Source organism: Xiphophorus couchianus, chromosome 23 (genome assembly GCF_001444195.1).
Source record: "Xiphophorus couchianus chromosome 23, X_couchianus-1.0, whole genome shotgun sequence".
NCBI lineage: Eukaryota > Metazoa > Chordata > Actinopteri > Cyprinodontiformes > Poeciliidae > Xiphophorus > Xiphophorus couchianus.
In genome coordinates, this window is record NC_040250.1 from 16,961,853 (window position 1) to 16,979,959 (window position 18,107).

The 18,107-nt window shown below is 38.9% G+C and overlaps 1 protein-coding gene across 6 annotated transcripts in view; it reads left to right on the forward strand.

Annotated features, from left to right (window-relative positions):
* The window catches only part of apbb2a (amyloid beta (A4) precursor protein-binding, family B, member 2a), a 59,144-nt gene that overhangs the window by 30,288 nt on the left and 10,749 nt on the right, over positions 1–18,107 (forward strand). For 3 of the 6 annotated variants that reach the window (XM_028008697.1, XM_028008699.1, XM_028008698.1), the window contains one exon: positions 16,973–16,978. The exons of 1 other annotated variant lie outside the window; for it this stretch is intronic. In XM_028008697.1, coding sequence (XP_027864498.1) covers positions 16,973–16,978 — 6 coding nt within the window. Of the gene's footprint in view, positions 1–62; positions 255–16,972; positions 16,979–18,107 lie in introns of those variants that run through there. 2 more of the 6 variants (XM_028008701.1, XM_028008702.1) reach the window with 2 other exon arrangements.

Consider the following 18,107-nt stretch of genomic DNA (forward strand, 5'->3'; position numbering starts at 1 on the left):
AAGGAGCAGGAAAAGGGGGAGAAAAGGTGTATCTGAGGGAAGGGGAGGAGAAGTAACAGGGGGATGGGAGGAGAACGAAGGAAAGGAACCCCAAAGGACCAAAAAAAAGGAGGAAAGAAAAAGAGAAGAAGCATAAGGAAGAGATTTACCCTGGGGGAGATACGACAAAGGGGCTGAAGCAGTGTCACAGCGCTGGTGGAGCTAATGAGGACAGAAAAGTAGTTGTCGCTATCTGGGCGAGGATGTCCGCCAGTGTGAGTACTCCATGTAGTTCAGTCATCCTTCAATTCTCCTTCTCCATCACTCCTTCTCTCCTCTCTGATGATTCCAACCACTCTTTCTCACGGATGTCATGGTATTCAGAAGTGCTTGACATGTTTTTTACTCATTTGCTCTTTAGATGCTCCTGCTGTGTTTTCCTATCCCACTCATTCTCTTAGTTCATTCAGCCATCAGGTACAGTGATTTCTGGCTCTCAGCTGCAGGTTTGCAGCCGCTGAGGCAAGACCAAGATACCCAGGGAGTCAGAACTATGGGAGAGAGACCAAGAAAGCAGAGGCAGGATTGGAAAAGACAAGATTAAATAGGCTGGATTTGCTGCGGGGGCTTTTCAAAGTGTTTGTCATGGCTTTTTGGAGCTGTTTGATATTAGACGTGGCTTATTTTTTAGTGTGCTGGGGAGTGCTACTATTTTTGGCATTTGCATTTCATTTTGCAGCCTGATAGAGTTTCAGTGAGGATGTATAAAATTTGTGTGAAAGTGTGCATTTTCCTGCATGCATGGTGTTGCTGTGGTGTTGAACAGGGAATCTTCAACACATTTTTTATTTAAAGGAAAGCTTCTGCATTTTTGAAAGCGAGTCTCTGAAAATGAGCTGTCGGTAATGTTCCTGTAGTAGATCAATTTCATGTTATATTTACTTAGCATATATCCAGATTATTTAGTCTTAGCGCTCCTAGAAGTTGTCGCTTACAGCTCGTCTGTGTAGGTCCAAGACCAGAGTGAACTTCTACCACCTTAGAACAACTCCTACCTCAAAAACATCATGTGAACACATTTTAACGAACTTCTAACCATCATCGTGTTTCTTTTGGGGGTTAATTTAGAAAGAGGCTGAGGATTATTTACACAGATAACAAAGTCATGCTAACAAAGCATTTACCAACACCATTATTTTATACTTACTCTGCCTTATTTACACATCAACTGTGTCTCTAACAAGGAACACTGAACATGTTCCGTGTGTGCATTTGGGAATATTTGTGGCACACTACTTCGTCCTAGTTTATTAATAAACAGTATCTTTGTAATTACCTGCTGAATATACATCTGACAACAGTTTAAAGATTCATAAAATAGCATTTCCATGATGTCTTTGAGATTGGAGTAACCACCCGATACAAAAATGGAAGCTGAAAGGTTCTTAAAATAGTGTTTGCTGAAATTGATATAAGGGTTTCTTAGTTGTTTTAAGACTTTCAGAGGAGTTAACTTATGGTAAATGTTATGTTTACTGCTAAAAATGTGCATTATAGCATTCTGGTTCAAAGTGCTTGGTCTTCTCTGGTTGTTTAAACCAGATAGGTAAACTCAACACTGCCCTAAAGTCCCCCATCTCTCACACACACCTTTTACTCAGCATAGCTGAATAATTTTGCATGTTGTTAAATACTTTCTGCAACGATTAACTTGTAACATCATGGATGGAAACTAAATGAGTCCTGCCCTTGTCAAATAAAATCATAATTTTTTGTTGTAGAAATGAAGAAGAACTGTATACAAGTATAATATTAGGAGATGCTCATTCTGGCAAATTCTTTGCTGGGCGCTTATTAAATAAGCAGTGCTTATTATTGCTTATTGGTTGACAGTGCAAAAACATTCTGATTGGTCAGAAACAACCAATCAGAGCCAGGAGGAGCGGTGTATTTCTACAAATAGCAGTAGGACCACTGGGAGCAGCCAGAAGAGCTTAATTTTTTTCACAAATTATCTGTCTCATATTATACTGTAGGATATACTGATGGTTTAAGCAAATTTGTTAAAAATATATTTTTGTAAAAGTTACCTACTTTTAACAGAACCTCACTTTATAGGAAAAAATGCAAAGAACAAATAGCTGGTCTGGAGTAATTTACAACACACAACTGCAACTGCTACTATTTGTATCCTCGGCATTTAACTCCTATAAAGATTTTAAAAATGTATTAATTCTTTGTTTGCGTTGACTTGATGTTGACCTATCTTGCTTTTTAAGCTTTGCCCCTGCCCACTAATGAATCATGTGAGCAAACGCATAATACCACACTTCTACAAATACACATTACTTGCACGTTTCATTCATATTCATTAGTGGGCAGCAATGGGACTCTTGCCTATTCCCTTCAGCTCTCACTTATTCCCCACAGCTGCTGACCTTCGGTGGACTGCTGTGGCATATAGAGGAGAAAAGAAGAGAGGAGAGGAGGCAAACACGCCTCCACTATTATGAATTTTTAAGATCTCAACACATTCTCGCAATCTCCTCACATCTATGTCACTGAAGTGAGTTTTTGCAAGGGGGTTTGGGTGCTGGCAAGTGCTCCTCAAGCTTTTATTTGCTGATGTCAAGGCCTTTCTAACCCTAATTAACATGCAACATGTCCTTCTGATGGACCCCCAGGGACAAAGCCTCAACACCTACACCTATTTGATAGATGTCAGAGTGATTGATGGCCATTGCTCCCTGCTCATGCTTCGATCTGAGTCGCTCCTTCCCATCAGCTCCTTTTATTTACCCACAATTCATCACTCCAGCTTCCTAGCTGCTGTTATCGAGATAGAAAATGTTCATCAGCGGTCACCAGGTCGGCACAGGTTGTGTCCCCTGCCTCCCCTTCTGCCTCACTCAGAGTCAGATGTCACCACATCCTTTCTGAATTTCAAATGCTTCCAAAACTCCTTTGTTTTCCTGCAGTTTTCCTGTCTCTGCAGCCTTCCTGCTCACTGCCTTACATTAGCATTGTTAGGGGCACACCTGCTGTAATACTTGTCTTCCTGAAAGATTACCCCTCCTGCTCTCCCTATAGATTCCCTCCTTAGCCCCGTCCGCCAATAAATCTCTTCCTGATAAAATCCTCTCTGGCTGTGGCACATAGAAATTTGTGAAACAGTTTGCAGATCATTGGTGTCGGAATGCAGGTGGACCAGTAGACAGTCATTGTGTCCCTGTTGCATCCTTTCAAACATTTAGTTACGTAGCGCTCTAGTACTGCATTTTATGGGGAGCTAGTAGAAACAGATCCATTTAGGATAGTAAATTTCATTTATGTTACAGATGCAGTAACACAATTACAGTGCAGCTCAACAGTGAATAATTCACCCATTTGAAAATAATCAAATACAACTAAAGATGCATAGATTAGAGATATATATTTTTTGCTTGGTATCCAGTCAAGAATTTTCTTAACGATGATATTTACACGGTAAACGTTTGCATCAATGAAAATCTGCTAATATGTGGGAAATCCATCTAAAAGAAATAAAACATATCTTTTTCAGTCATTTACAAGACAGATAATAAGTTGCTTTTGTTTTTCCTTTTTAAATCACAAGATGCATTTGAAATAACAGCAGTTTCCAACTTTTTTATGTGAGGATAAAACTCCAAAATTTAATGCTATCTGTTGTATTTTTAAATAATTCACATATTGTGATTAGAAAGGAGCTGTAGATAGTTTTTTTGCTGTGAACAATTGTTAATTATTAACTTTAGAGGAGGAAAGCAGTCGGTGTTGCATAACTCTACTGTTGTACAGATTTTTTCTGTTCCTTCTATCAAAGAAGGATCAATAAAAAATGTCAAGAACAGAGTCAAGATTTTAAACTGCCTTTAGCATTTCACATTATCATTAAACGAGATTGACATGATTAGCACAGTGAATATTACTCCCTGTAAACATCCGTCTATAGAGTTAGCATGCATTTTGCTTTACTGTTTCAACATTTCTTAATCTGGCATGTTTACAGAAATGAGCTTCAACACAAAGAGACAGAAACTTTACTGCTGCATGCTTATCTTTCTGTTATTTACTATCCATGACTGGCTCCAGAGTTTCTTTTCTAGAAGCTTCTTACACCTGTTATGCTTCCTAAGACTGAACGTTTTAGACATCTCACTGACTTGATAACAGCCAGTCAAATTCTCATCTCTTTGTCTTTTATGGTAAACATTTCAGGAATATTTGCTTTTCCAACAACTTAAAACTGAAAAGAAGACATTAAGCGCAAATTTAAAAAAATGATGTTGTTTTTTAAAATCCCTTTCTCTGTTTAAAATTCAAATGAAGCAGAACTCTCTGTTAATGAATATTTTATCACATGAATAACTTAAGTTAGGAAAATTTTTTTGTACAGTTTAATAGGTCTGTGACCTGTGCAGCTGCTCACAGTGGCATCTTTTTAGAGTGAAATTTAGGGAGTTGGTTTTTTTGTTGCTCAGATGAACATCTCCAATGAAGGTCAATTAACCCTGTCTGCCATGCACTGCCCTGATTTTTGTCTGATAATTTACTGGATACTGGCTAGAACACACAAGATGCTTCATTGGCTTGACAGTGAAAAGTAGTGTTTTATATCACATTTCAAAGTGGAGGACTGAATGGTGTGTGTTTTATTTTTTTATAAATTAGTGATATGTTGGGCTATATTGTGTTTTCTGGTGGAGAATGAAGTGTTGGCAGGAGGTTGCTGGTATTTGCTTGTTCCTCCTCATTAAGTAAAAATGATGAATTAACTGAATCAACTTGGCCCAATTTGTGCCGTAAAAATCAACATTTATTTTAAACATTTATTTTTTGTATGTGTTTCTGCTTTATTTTTAAATACAACATAAAATGAATGGAGGAGGACTCTTAGTGCAGGCTAATTCTGAAATTAACTTTCATTGCTACAAAAGTAATGCGCATTTTTGGAAAATTAGCTAAAAATTTATTTTATGCAACCTTTGGCCTTGGGGTTGTAAAACCTCGACAACTTTTTCTTTATGTTATAAGCAGCCTAAATATATTCCCCTCAATTGTGTTTGATAGAGCAACATTAGGTAGTGCATAATTATGAACTGGAAAGAAAATGACACAGATTGCAGTTTTTACATAAGTAAAGATCTGAAATGTGTTGCTTGCATTTATAATCCTCCTCCTTCTATCAAACATTTTGTGGAAACGCATTTCTCCTTTTGAACTCAGTCAGACTGAAAGATGGATCTGTGCGAAGAGCAATTTCCAAGACTTGTCACAGATTCTCAATTGGTTTGGGTCTGCACAAACCAAACCACTTTCCATCGCTCAGAGCAATTCTGACCAGCTTCTTTGTTCCTGTAAAGGAAAAAAAAATCCCAACAGCATGATCCTGCCACCACTCTGTTTCGAAACATCCACAGACACTGCTGTGTTTAGGCAAAGTTCCACATAACTTTTGCATGTGGGCCCAAATCATTCCTCCACATATTGCCGTGGGAGTAGATGACTCCTGAAGTTAGACTGTTTTGTTTCTAGTTGGCGTGTCAAACTCTACAAGGGTAGGTGGCCGGCAACGTTTGGCTTTGTTCAAAGTTCAGTATGTCTGAATCACATAATTCTGTTGTTAACAGAAATCGGGAGAATCTGTATGCATGAGGTGATATTTTAGCTATTTGATTCAGGTGTGTGGTGCCAGGGACACATCTAAAAGTTGCAGGACACCAGCCCATGAGGCCTGGAGTCACAGCTTATTTAGAGGTATCACAGTAAGGTTTACTGAATACTAATGCAAACCACACTTTTCTCTAAATAAATACAATAAAAATATTGTGCTATTTTTCCTCCACTTAACAATTATGCTTTTCTTTGTGTTGGTGCAGCAGACAAAATTTTAATAAAATAAACTGAAGTTTGTATCAGTGTGAAAAATGTTATGACGACTCAGATGTACATTTGCCACTGAACAGATTTCAGACATGCAGCTCATGGCAGATTTAGCATATTAAATATTTGATATTTTCTATAAGAAAACTTCTAGTCAGCTGTCTGCTAACCCTTCTGGTCACTGGTTATGTAAATTTTGAAGGAAGATAAGTAAATACAGACATATTTCTGCTCACAGAAAATCTGGGCCAGTGGAATTCATTTGGTTGTGATATTAACATTTAAAACAATATCCCAAATTGCTCTGCAAAGTCTGCAGAACTCTCTGCTCACTGAAAAACACGCTTGCTTGGTACTTCTCTCAATGAGAGAAAACATTTAGAAATTTTCCAGGCAATCTGCCTGTGAACAACACTGTAAGGGACTCAGCGTACCTGGGGACCAGAAGAGCACGAACACGTCTGCATCACACATGTGCAAGGAACATGATTTATGGTACACGCAGCTAATTAGGTTACATGCAAACCATACGATGTAAACTACACTGTAAGCCAAGCTTGGAATAACTTGATTCCAGATTTCTGCATGCTTCCATTCTCTGCTGCTGTCACACACACACACACACGCACACGCCCGCACATCAGTAGGAAACATGAATGGGGGCGTCCATCTGAAATGACATCTCACTGAAGCTTTGTGTGAATAGAGAATATTCAAGTTTCTTAACAACGTAAATCACATATTCCAGAGTGGTGTGATGTATAAATGATCAAGAGCAGAGAAAACTGCAGGACATCGTCTCTCTCCTTCTCCCACCTACACAGCGCATCCCCCCCAGCCCCCCTGACATCTCTCACTTTAAACTCCTCTGCCATTTCAGCTTTCCCACCCAACTGTCCCTGCTATTAAATATGTAATAAAACGCAAGGATTGTTGACACATGGCTGCTTCCTCTGCATGCTGCCCCTCCCTGTCTTGGTTGCCTTAGTGCCACATTGAATCCCTGGAATTGGGTCACAAAGCTGCATCAATATAAACTGTGTGTGTGTATCCGTGTATGTTATTTTCTTCCTCCCACTTTCGATAAGACATTATTTTGTTTTTTCTTTTTTCCCCATCAGATTTGTAAATCAAATGATGCAGAGTTACTGAGGATCTGAGTCCAACTGGCTGCTGTTGTAAACAACATCAGCTATTTGCTTAGATCACACAGCTAGAGCAGCATGCCGTTTAAAATGCCATAAACAACCGTTTTAGTTTTAAGCATCCATTTCATTTTTGTACTGGTTCCTCTCAGCTCTTGACAATAATTGTGATTTTGTGTGATTGTGTCTGTCTGTTCGCCTGGAGTGAGACCAGAGAGAAAGAAAATGTGTGTCACAGGGTAATAGTGGGGGCCTCCTCTGGCCCCCAGGTGCTCAATTTGCTGCTCATCTTGGGGTTGTAAACACATTTATGGCGTAGAGAGGTAATTACGCACAGACAATATACATTAGAGCTAATGGTTGTGGGTAGTGACTAATTCAGCAGGTCACAGAGGGGTTTGTCGGTCTCAGCTATCACATTATGGACAGTAGACTGTTGAATATTGCTTATTAACTGAACAATTCAGCTTTAACCACTTGTCACTATGACTTATTACCATTTAAGGGGTAGTTTGCATTTTAGGAAATAGGTTAGTCCAGTATGTGTAATTTTATTTGAACTAATTTTGCTTTTCAAATGTATTTTGAGCCTTTGAATTTGCTCTACAACATCACTAATGTTGCAAACAAAATTCAATGTATTTTATTTGGATTTTTGTGATTTACTCAGTTGTACTTCAGTTGCAATTATACGTCTTCAAAAGACATTTCTCTGTCAGCTTTGCGTATCTAGAGCTTGAATATTTTCTTTTTAAAGTGCCCCTTTCTTAGCCAGATGTTGAAGTGTACCCAAAGATTCTCTATTTGATATGTGTCTGGATTTTAGCTGGATTTTTCTAAAAATTTAATGTCCTTGGCTAAACCAAGGGTTTCAAACTATAGCCCTTGAGGGAGACTGCCTTGCAACTTTTATATGCATCACTGGTCCTATACAGCAGAATAAAATGGCTCAATTAGCTCCTCAGCATGTCATCAGATTCTACAGAGTCTTGCTAATTACCTAATAATTTCTTTGGGGTGTTTTCAGCAGAGACACATCTAAACATTACAGTACACCAGCCCCAGAAGACTGGAATTTGTGAACACTGCTCTGAATCCATGATCTATTATAGCTCTGGTTGTGTCTTTAGGGTTGTTGTAACGTTGCGAGGTGAACCTTTGCTCTAGTCTGATTTTTCCAATCTTAAATTGATTTTCTTATAGGATTAACCTGACCACTTTCCGTGGTGGAGAAAAATACAACCACATTCCATCCATCCATCCATCTTCTTCCGCTTATCCGAGGTCGGGTCGCGGGGGTAGCAGCTTCAGAAGGGAGGCCCAGACTTCCCTCTCCCCAGCCACTTCTTCCAGCTCCTCCGGGGGAATCCCGAGGCGTTCCCAGGCCAGCCGAGAGACATAGTCCCTCCAGCGTGTCCTGGGTCTTCCCCGGGGCCTCCTCCCGGTGGGACGTGCCCGGAACACCTCACCAGGGAGGCGTCCAGGAGGCATCCTGACCAGATGCCCAAGCCACCTCAACTGGCTCCTCTCGATGTGAAGGAGCAGCGGCTCTACTCTGAGTCCCTCCCGGATGACTGAGCTTCTCACCCTATCTCTAAGGGAGAGCCCAGCCACCCTACGGAGAAAACCCATTTCGGCCGCTTGTATCCGCGATCTCGTTCTTTCGGTCATGACCCAAAGCTCATGACCATAGATGAGGGTGGGAACGTAGATCGACCGGTAAATCGAGAGCTTCGCTTTTTGGCTCAGCTCTCTCTTCACCACGACGGACCGGTACAGCGCCCGCTTGACAGCAGACGCTGCGCCAATCCGCCTGTCGATCTCCCGCTCCCTTCTTCCCCCATTCGTGAACAAGATCCCGAGATACTTAAACTCCTCCACTTGGGGCAGGACACCCCCCCTGACCCGGAGAAGGCACTCTACCCTTTTCCGGCTCAAGACCATGGCCTCGGATTTGGAGGCACTGATCCCCATCCCGGCCGCTTCACACTCGGCTGCGAACCGATCCAGCGAGAGCTGCAGATCACGATCTGATGAAGCCAAAAGGACCACATCGTCTGCGAAAAGCAGAGATGAGATCCTAAGGCCACCAAATCGGATCCCCTCAACACCTTGGCTGCGCCTAGAAATTCTGTCCACATTAAGATGTTGTAAACCATACTTTTCACTTTTGTGAAAAATGATGGTTTTCTGCGACACATTATGTTTTGCCTGTTGGTAAAAATGTTCAGTTTGCGTGACAGGTAAATTTGTGTCATTGGTCTTTATAATGCTGCTTGCTCGCTATTGCTCTTACACAACATCTGTATTTATAAAAGTGTGTTCACTATTTAGGGGACTCCTGAAGGCAACTGGTTGGACTAAATATTGAGAAAAGAGGGCTGAAAATGTTCCTGCATTTAAAATACACTCTAAATCTTGTGCTTCAGTTTGACCACGAACATTATTTATAGTTAATTTTAATTCAACAGTGTGCTGTTTCATGATTTGTGAAACATTCAGATAATAAAACTACGTAAATGTGTTGCACTAGTATATCGAGAACATTATCAAATTATTAGTATGGAATTATGAATGTCCTGTATGATGAGAGGGAATTTCCTGTCTCCTAGATTATTTATGGAAAACACCAATGTTTCAGTGTGGCAAGTTCATCACATTTCACTATTGCATCTGGATTGGATCCATGTTTGAACGTAGGCCAACAAAATCTTAATACTCTCAGTAATAACCACTTTAGCTACAATCAATAGCATACACTCACCTGGTTCTTGTTGCTTTTTCTGTCTACTTTTTTGCTGACTAGAGTACCACAGAGCTTCCTGCTCAGATATTTCAGATCAGCATTTTCCAGCACAGTTAGCATATGTATATGCATTAGCATATTAACCAAAGCTACTCAGACAAGCTGATAAGGAGCTTGATAACAGAAGTCTGCGTGATGCATTTTTGTGTGCGGCCTTGTATTTGCTGCATTTGTAAGGACCATTTTCCTAACACACTGTGCTGTGGGGACCGACTGCACCTTATGGGGCCCAAAGCCCAGGCACCATAAAAAGTAGTGCTGTTTTTGGCTTATGTGTTATAACTAAGGTGTTAATAGAGTTTAGGTTAGGCTTGGGGTTAGGCATGTACTGATAATTGTTAGGTTTAGGTTTAGGGTAAGGATCATGGTTAGGGTATAGAAATGAATGAAAAATGAGTGGAAGTCGAAGCAAAGTCCTTGTGAAGATAGAAAGACATACTGCGTGTGTGTGTGTGTGTGTGTGGGTGTGTGTGTGTGTGTGTGTGTAAGTGACAGATGGTTTGGAGGAGACATCAGTCTCTTCTGAGTGATTCTGGAAGCTGCAGAGCAGAGGGAAGATGTCGGAGCAGGTGGGGAATAAGAGGAATAATTACATGTAACTATTCCCCCCCAGTAAAAACCAAAGCATCCCAGTGCTGCTGCAGTGAAAACAACACAAATTTATTTGTGTTGTTTTCACTATGTTTTGGTTTTTTTCCACATTATTTCAGCACCAGATATTTAAGACCATGCCTCTGAAAAAGTTTTACAAATAGTGACACAAAAATCTTTTCTGCTGCCTTTAGAAATAGTTTATCCAAATTATTGAGCATATTTTGGGCTGACATGAAAGACCAGGTAATATAATTTAGAGGCTGAGATGGTTTAAAATTTTCTTGGAGTGGAGCAGAGAGTTATTTCTCCAAGTCAAGTCTGAAGTCTTTCGCCTCTCGTCCAAGTTAAGTCTCTATTGACTGAAATTAACATTCTCACATGCTGCATGAATGCATAACATCTTCTCTGGCTAATCCAAAGATGTCCTGAAGGCTATGATTTCAAATCATTAACAAGTTAATTTGGAAAACAGTAAAATCGCTATTAACTGGGGTGAGGCAAATGTAAAAACCTCAGAAAATCTACTGCTGCCGACTCGGCTCCCAAATTTAATTTTATAAGAGTTCATCTTAACTCTAAACCATATCAAATATTAATTTACATTCAAGCATCAAACTTACAATATTAAATACTGACCATTAGGGCTGGGCGATATGGCTTCAATATAAAATCTTATATATTTTTTTTTATATGAAGTCCAATTTCTAATTAATCAGTTTTCTTTTTTATTTTTTTTTTACTTTTTTCCTTTTAAAGAAATTACAAATTAAAGAAAATATATATATTAAAATGTTTTAATTTAAAATATTTATCACAGTCATTCCTGCTGTGAGTTGACTTCACTCAAAGTCGAAATAAAAAAACAAAAAGTGCTTGACAGACAAGATGGTAGTTACTGGATGGGCTGACATCATTTTGCACCATGGAAACCAAGAAACTGCATCGACGAAAAAAAATCCAGACTTTATGAAAATCAGATCTTCAAAAACAGAAAATTTGATTGATCAATAACATTGATTTATTTCTGACATACATATTTTTACTAGTTTTGCCAAACCACCTCCTACATTTTAAAAGTCATTTTAATACCAAAGCAAGTGCCAGAGTGATCAGGATTTTTTTTTCTCTTTACTGGATGGCACACAGGATAACGTGGTGGTTTCAAGGATTGCTGAGCACTGCTGGTCAGTTGGCTAGTATCAAGCTAAATCCTCACAAAGAAGAAAGCACTTGGTTCTTTGGAAATATTTTCGGATACAAAATATAAACAGTTATGGTGGGTAGTCAAAAAGAGCACCACATATTACTCTTATTAAGGTTACATTAATTTAGTTGAGAAGGCTCAAAGAGATATTTCTGGGAAAAGGACAATATTTTGTTTCAGTTTATGTATCAGCATAACAGTTTAAGAAGTTGTAACATTCCTGTTTAATCGCTGCACTAATATTTTAAAACTTGTAGCTATTCTGTTTAAAGATGTATTAAACATGCTACTCAAAATGTTTGTTTATGCTGCGAAATTGTAAATATGTATTAGATTTTTTTCTTAAGTGTATCATACCTTTAGAATCTTATTTCTGCTGATTGAATAAGTGCAAATATTCAAAATCAAATAAATCTCTCTGAATCTAAGCCTTCTGAAATGACTGAAGCAATGACTACTCAGTGTTTCAGTAAGCAGTGCCAAGCCTCTCCTTTAGTTGTACAGTTTTACTACACACGGTGCTGTCAGTGCTATCGTGGTGGGTGACTGATGTCAGAGCTGTATGCGCTGACATCCCCGTGCGACTTTCACAAGCCCGGTTCAACCCGCGTATCTGCAGCCATGACCTCATTTAATCATCGACTCGTGCACATCCTCTCTGGGCGAGCCTGCCCCACAGCCGTCAGGATCAAAGAGAGATTGGTAGTAGTGAGTCAAGTCAACCTTTATTGAGCTCTGGAAATATGTGGAGCACAGAGAGGGAAAAAAAGAAAAAAAAAAAGACACATGCGTGTAGAGAGTGTTGCTTTAACTCATCCCCCTGCTTTGGTGCTTTCATACCTTTCATCTCATGCCTCATGTTTTTCTCTCTCCACCTTCTTCTACACCATCCAGGCCTCAGAGGGTCTCACATCTCGTTTTCATTTCTCTCTCCTCCACTCCCACCTTTTCATTTTAGTTTTCTGGCCTCCTGCCTTTATCGCTCTCCTGTCTTGAGATTTTATGTTTCAGCTCCCTAGACTTTCCCAACCAAAATCTCCTTTGACATCTCTGATGTCTGTGTGTCATTCATTCTGAGGCTGAGGTGGGGTTGAACTGTGTTTCTAAAACCCACACAGTGCCAAATTAAACCAACAAACATTCTCTTCCTTTTGGATAGAGATAGATTGGTAACTCATAGATATAAGGATGTGCAATTCCTTGGAGTGATCATTGAAAAGATGGGCATAACTTTCAAGAGAGCTTCATAATATCCAGTAATATTTAAAGCAAATCACAATCAATCAGGTCATCAGGAGAATCGCTAATGTTTTGGCATTTGCCATATGTATATATTGAATGGTATTTACTTTTTTCAGTATTCCTAAACTTTAAACTAGCAGTTTTTCCCATATGCCAACTATATTATACACTGGACTCTGCCTTTTACTTTTATTAAAGAAACTAATCAGTCATCCATCCATTGCCTATCCCCTCTTATCATTATTATTACAGGGCCATGGGGGGAGGAGGACTTTTTAGCTTTATATTACATATCTTATTTACAAAATAGCAGGTATTTTTCTTGACTCTGCTATCTGTATCTGACAGTAGAGTTCCCCCTAAATGTTCATATATGCTCCTGGCATGCACTACGCCTTAGTCTCTAGGTTATGTTTTCAAAACCACATCTATTTTTCAACATGTTGTTCTAATAATTTAAAGTAACTTTAATTAAATGCCAAAGAAAGTTCTGGAATGAGCAGAGTTCCCTCCAGCTATAGCATTGCTCTAAGCCATTTTTTTATTTTTTATTTTTTGCCATACAATGTATATGTCCATGAATAAATTCTTCCAACTAAAACTTAATATTTTAAATACCTAAAATGATATTTTTTATGTCCACAATCATCATTTTATCTATGGTAAACATAATTTTGAGACATCCACAACATTTCATATAAGTACAACTACAGTTATATTTCCAAATATCTTGAAATTAAAATGGGAAATATATGTAGAGGAGTGTTTCTTAAAAATGTGGTTTGTAAGTATTAGTTAACTATAGTAAATGAAAAATTTAGTTACCACAAGTTAATTAGTTTATTTCATTTAAAATGCACATAGCAAAAAATAAAACAAGATTTTTAGACTCCCAGTTTACAAAAATCCAAACTGGGATGAAATCCTGCTCAATAAGGATGTTTAACTATAAACTTCTATTAAATTCAGCAATCGTTTATTCAATATATTATGGTATTTCAACAGCAGGAGCAAGTTAATATTTCTTTGCTTTAATGTTTTAAAGGTAATTATATCATGTTATACGTTTGCGATTTTTGTGTTATTGCTGTGAAACTGGGATTCCGTTTTTCCTTTTGCTTATTGAAATGTTCTGGGGAATAATTATGCAGACAGCGTAAACAAGCAATTAAGGGAGGAAAGCAGACCAAGCTTCATGATTCCTTTAAGTGTTCCCCAGACTGCGTACTTGGGGGAAACAGTGAGGAGCATACGAATCATTGCTTGAGGGATTTTTATTATGGGGAAAATTATTCACTATTAGATAGACAGACGGATAGACTGACAATCCCTTCATTCATTCCCAGAGGGGAAATACACAAACTTCAGGAATATCCATTAAATTAAGATAACTTGTAATATATATATATATATATATATATATATATATATATATATATATATATATATATACTGTATATCATGCATATTTAAAAACACAATAGAAAATTTTAAAAGGTATAATAAAATCAGACCCCAAATAGCCAAATAGACTGTAGATTGAAATGTCAAGTGTAAAGAGAGTGTTGCAAACAGAGCATTGGGGTTAGAGCATACTCCTGTGGGTGGAAGTGGAGTTCCTCAATCTATCTTAATGTCTGTTATCTTTACCAGGTTCTAAATATTTATTCAGATCTAATATATCAGATTAATTAAAATCTTTTTTTCCACCATACATACGTACCTTTCAGGGTTACTTTTGACATCATGTACAATTTTTCCTTCCTGGGCTTTGAATTTCCACACAGTTACCTTGTAAGTGTCAGTACTGTTTCCTGCTGCTGCTCTTCATCATCACCTCACTGTGTTGGATTACTCTGGCTGGCTGTAGTGGCATTTCCAATGAGCGATCACAGGCCTCAGGCCACAGAACAATGGCTTAGTAACTTGGACGTAATAATAAGCCTGACCAGGGTAAGTGAGTGTACTTCTAGCTGAGTGTTGGCAAAATCGTACAAAAAGATTTATGTTGAGGTGCGTTTAATGTTGCCTCAGTCTTGCTGCAAAAGTCAAATAAGGTTGAGTTCTGGTTGTTTGAAAGGCAGAGAGCTGCTCTGGATTTGATGTGGTTGTGTTTTCATGAACAAGAAATTTCAAACATATTATAGAGGGAGAAATTTGGATGTCTTACGGGAAATGGGAAATAGGATTTAAAGTATTCAGAGTTGTATTTGATTTAACCAAAAGTACCAGGGAGTGAATAAGACATGGACTCAGAATGTAAAACCGAATGGAATGTCACAATCTTGATTCAAAGTTTATTCACAGAGAGAAACTTGTGTGGACTTTTTGAGCTGTAAATGCCGATGTAGTCTCCATAGGTTTTTTTCGTGTGTGCGGATGCAGAGCACTCCCTGTTGAAGCAGCACTTTTGACACTCTAATGATATGATTCTTGTTATAAAGTACATGCCTGCTGTTTCTACACCCACAGATTTGCTTTACTTAGTGGATCATCAAAGGCAGGAATGTGTCAGAATTAGCTCTGCTTTTTCTACACAACATGGGATTTTTGTTTGGCACTGCGATGCAAAACTATGGTGTTTATCTCAGTTGCATCTGCTTGTGGTGAGGTAAGTCACTGCAGAGTTGCTGCTTTAGTATCAATAACTAGGGAATGCAGATTAACGTAAATCTCAACAGCAGAGCCCAGGATGTGAAATGAAATTAATGCAGCATTAATTTCATTTCAGGTTGTTTTAATGGCAGCCATGAGGAAAAAGTTAAGGAAAGTCCATTAATGCTATGTGACAATGTGTATCCAGAACAGATTTCAAATTAACTTCCCAAATCTTAACTCCAAAGCATGAGAGTCAGAAAATTAGTTCTGGTCACAACAATAATTCATCAAACAACCCAATGATTATGTCACAGTGGTTAGACTTTATAACTTCTGTATTGTCATTCCACACCATGTATAACTACCTATAAATTATATATGCCAGCATTTACATCTGTGTTTACTCACCTTTGAACTGAGAGGGAAGGAGGATGCATCAGAACAAGGATTACAGTCTGGTGTTCAACAAGCGCAATTTGTGATTATTTCAAAGCAGCTACAATCTGAAGCTGAAAATTCACTTTGGTGTCTGAGAAAGCTTGTAAACATCTACAGATTTCTACTTCATTTATGCATAAATATGTAAATAATCCCTAATCCTGTGAAGTTGTGAGAAAAAGTTGGTTTCTCTGAACGTAGATGTAAAATATCATGAAAGTCCTGGTATAAAAAAGGGCTTTTTATTTATTTTTTCCCAATAAAACTGCACAGATCACATCAATGTATTTGACTTTCACTTTACACTATTTGATTTACATGACGTATTTGCGCACAACAAACACCCAATAACGTTTGTGATATGATTTAAAATTAACAAATAATTTGAACAATATAGGAGTTGAAACTGGGGGTGTCTGAAACGAAATGCTTGGATTATTCCACCAACTAAAAATGGTCAGCCGTCCAACCTCAAAATTCCAATTATATTTCAACATCCCCTCCGAAATATAGTTTCTCCTTTCCTGGTGCTGTTTTCTGAAAAAGAAAATCCCCAGAAAACCTATGTGGTTCCTGGAAAAGGTTTCTGCCATAGAATAACACCTTTTGTTGTGTTTCCGATAATAGACTACCACAGACTAGAAGACGTGGTGCGCTGTGGCGCATTATGCCATTAATATCAATCATCTTGTGTTGGATCTCCTTTCTGTCTGGAGCTTCTCCTGCTCTGGAAAGAAAAAAGTGTGCAGAGGATTGAGAGACGCAGAGGGAGGATGAAAGCCGAGGGACGATTAGAGACTGAAAGCAGAGTGGATAAAAGAGATGAAGCTGAGTTGAAACAAGCTGATCTTGTGTGCAGTATGTAGCAGTATGGTATGACGGCACATTGCACAGGAAAGGTGTTCGCAGACCAATCCACTGAAATAAAAAGTATATAGAGCTGAGTGATACTGACAGGATGATTTCTGACTCAGAATGCTTCATTAATGTTTCTCTAACTCTTTACCTTCTCTTTTCTTGCCCCAAATCCCCGCCTCTTCCCCATGCGTCCCTGGGACACAGAGAAAGGTAACATCTCTCATTGGTTTACTAAAGACATGATCTACGTATCTCCTCTCATAATCTTTATATGGATGCTGCCACCCATCTGTGGAACCATGCTTGTCGCTTTAGGAGTTAAATCAGTGTCTTTATTTTGCCCCAAGTCATGTGGAGTACAGAAGCTACTGGAGGTGCTAAATCACCTGCAAGTCACACTGGCTGAAGGCTGCTGCATATTAAGAGTTGCATGCTGTTTCGTTGCTTTGCGAATCCTCAGAGGGGGTACAGGAGTCATAAAAGAATCATTTGTGGCATCAGAGGCAAGGCCACTCATACTGCTTTCGACAACGCACCCCTCAAACGTCCCTGAAGGAGGGACGTGTCCTATCACTTTCCTTCCTGGCCACTGGCAGAGAACATTATCGACCCAAAGTGTGTGAGCACACAATTAAGCAGCGGAGACAGGCTGGGTAATGGACTCATAAACACAAAGAGCCCGCTGTGATAAATGCCAGCTGTAGTTGCCATATTTCTGTTTGTGTCCGTGGTTTCATCGGCGTGTGAGAGGAAATGTTTGTGTGCATCTGGAGACCCAGCCATCCAGTTGGCACATTCATGTCCTCACGCCCTCCTGCTTAATTACTCATTGTCATTTACGTCCGAAGCTGGTAGCACATCCACCTACTTGTTTTTTTTTATGCTTGTTTTGCAGTTTGTCTCACCTGTTAATGAGAAAGAAATGTGTGTATCTTTCATCTTCTGTCTGTGTACGTTTGTGTCCTACCTCCCAGGTGTTGCTGTTTTTCATCTGCCACTCACTCTCAGCATAAAGTTTCTTTCTCAGAGGAGTTTCTTCCCTGAAGTCTCATCACTTTAAAAAAATTTTTTCTAAGCCATGTGACACTGCTGCGATGCTCCTGGCATGTTGTCTCCTTTGGCTCATTCATGCACACCTTTGTGCACGCCTGCACGTGGGCTTGTATTGTCAGAATGATGGAAACTGTGATTTTTGGTTTAGAAAAACAGACTAAGTATCTTGCTTGCCTTAAATCAAGCAAGTTTGACTTCTTTGAAAGCCTCCATGAGGCGACACAAAGAAATATTTTCCCATAAACAGTGGTGTCAATTACAGCAAAACCTTAACCAAGAAATGTCT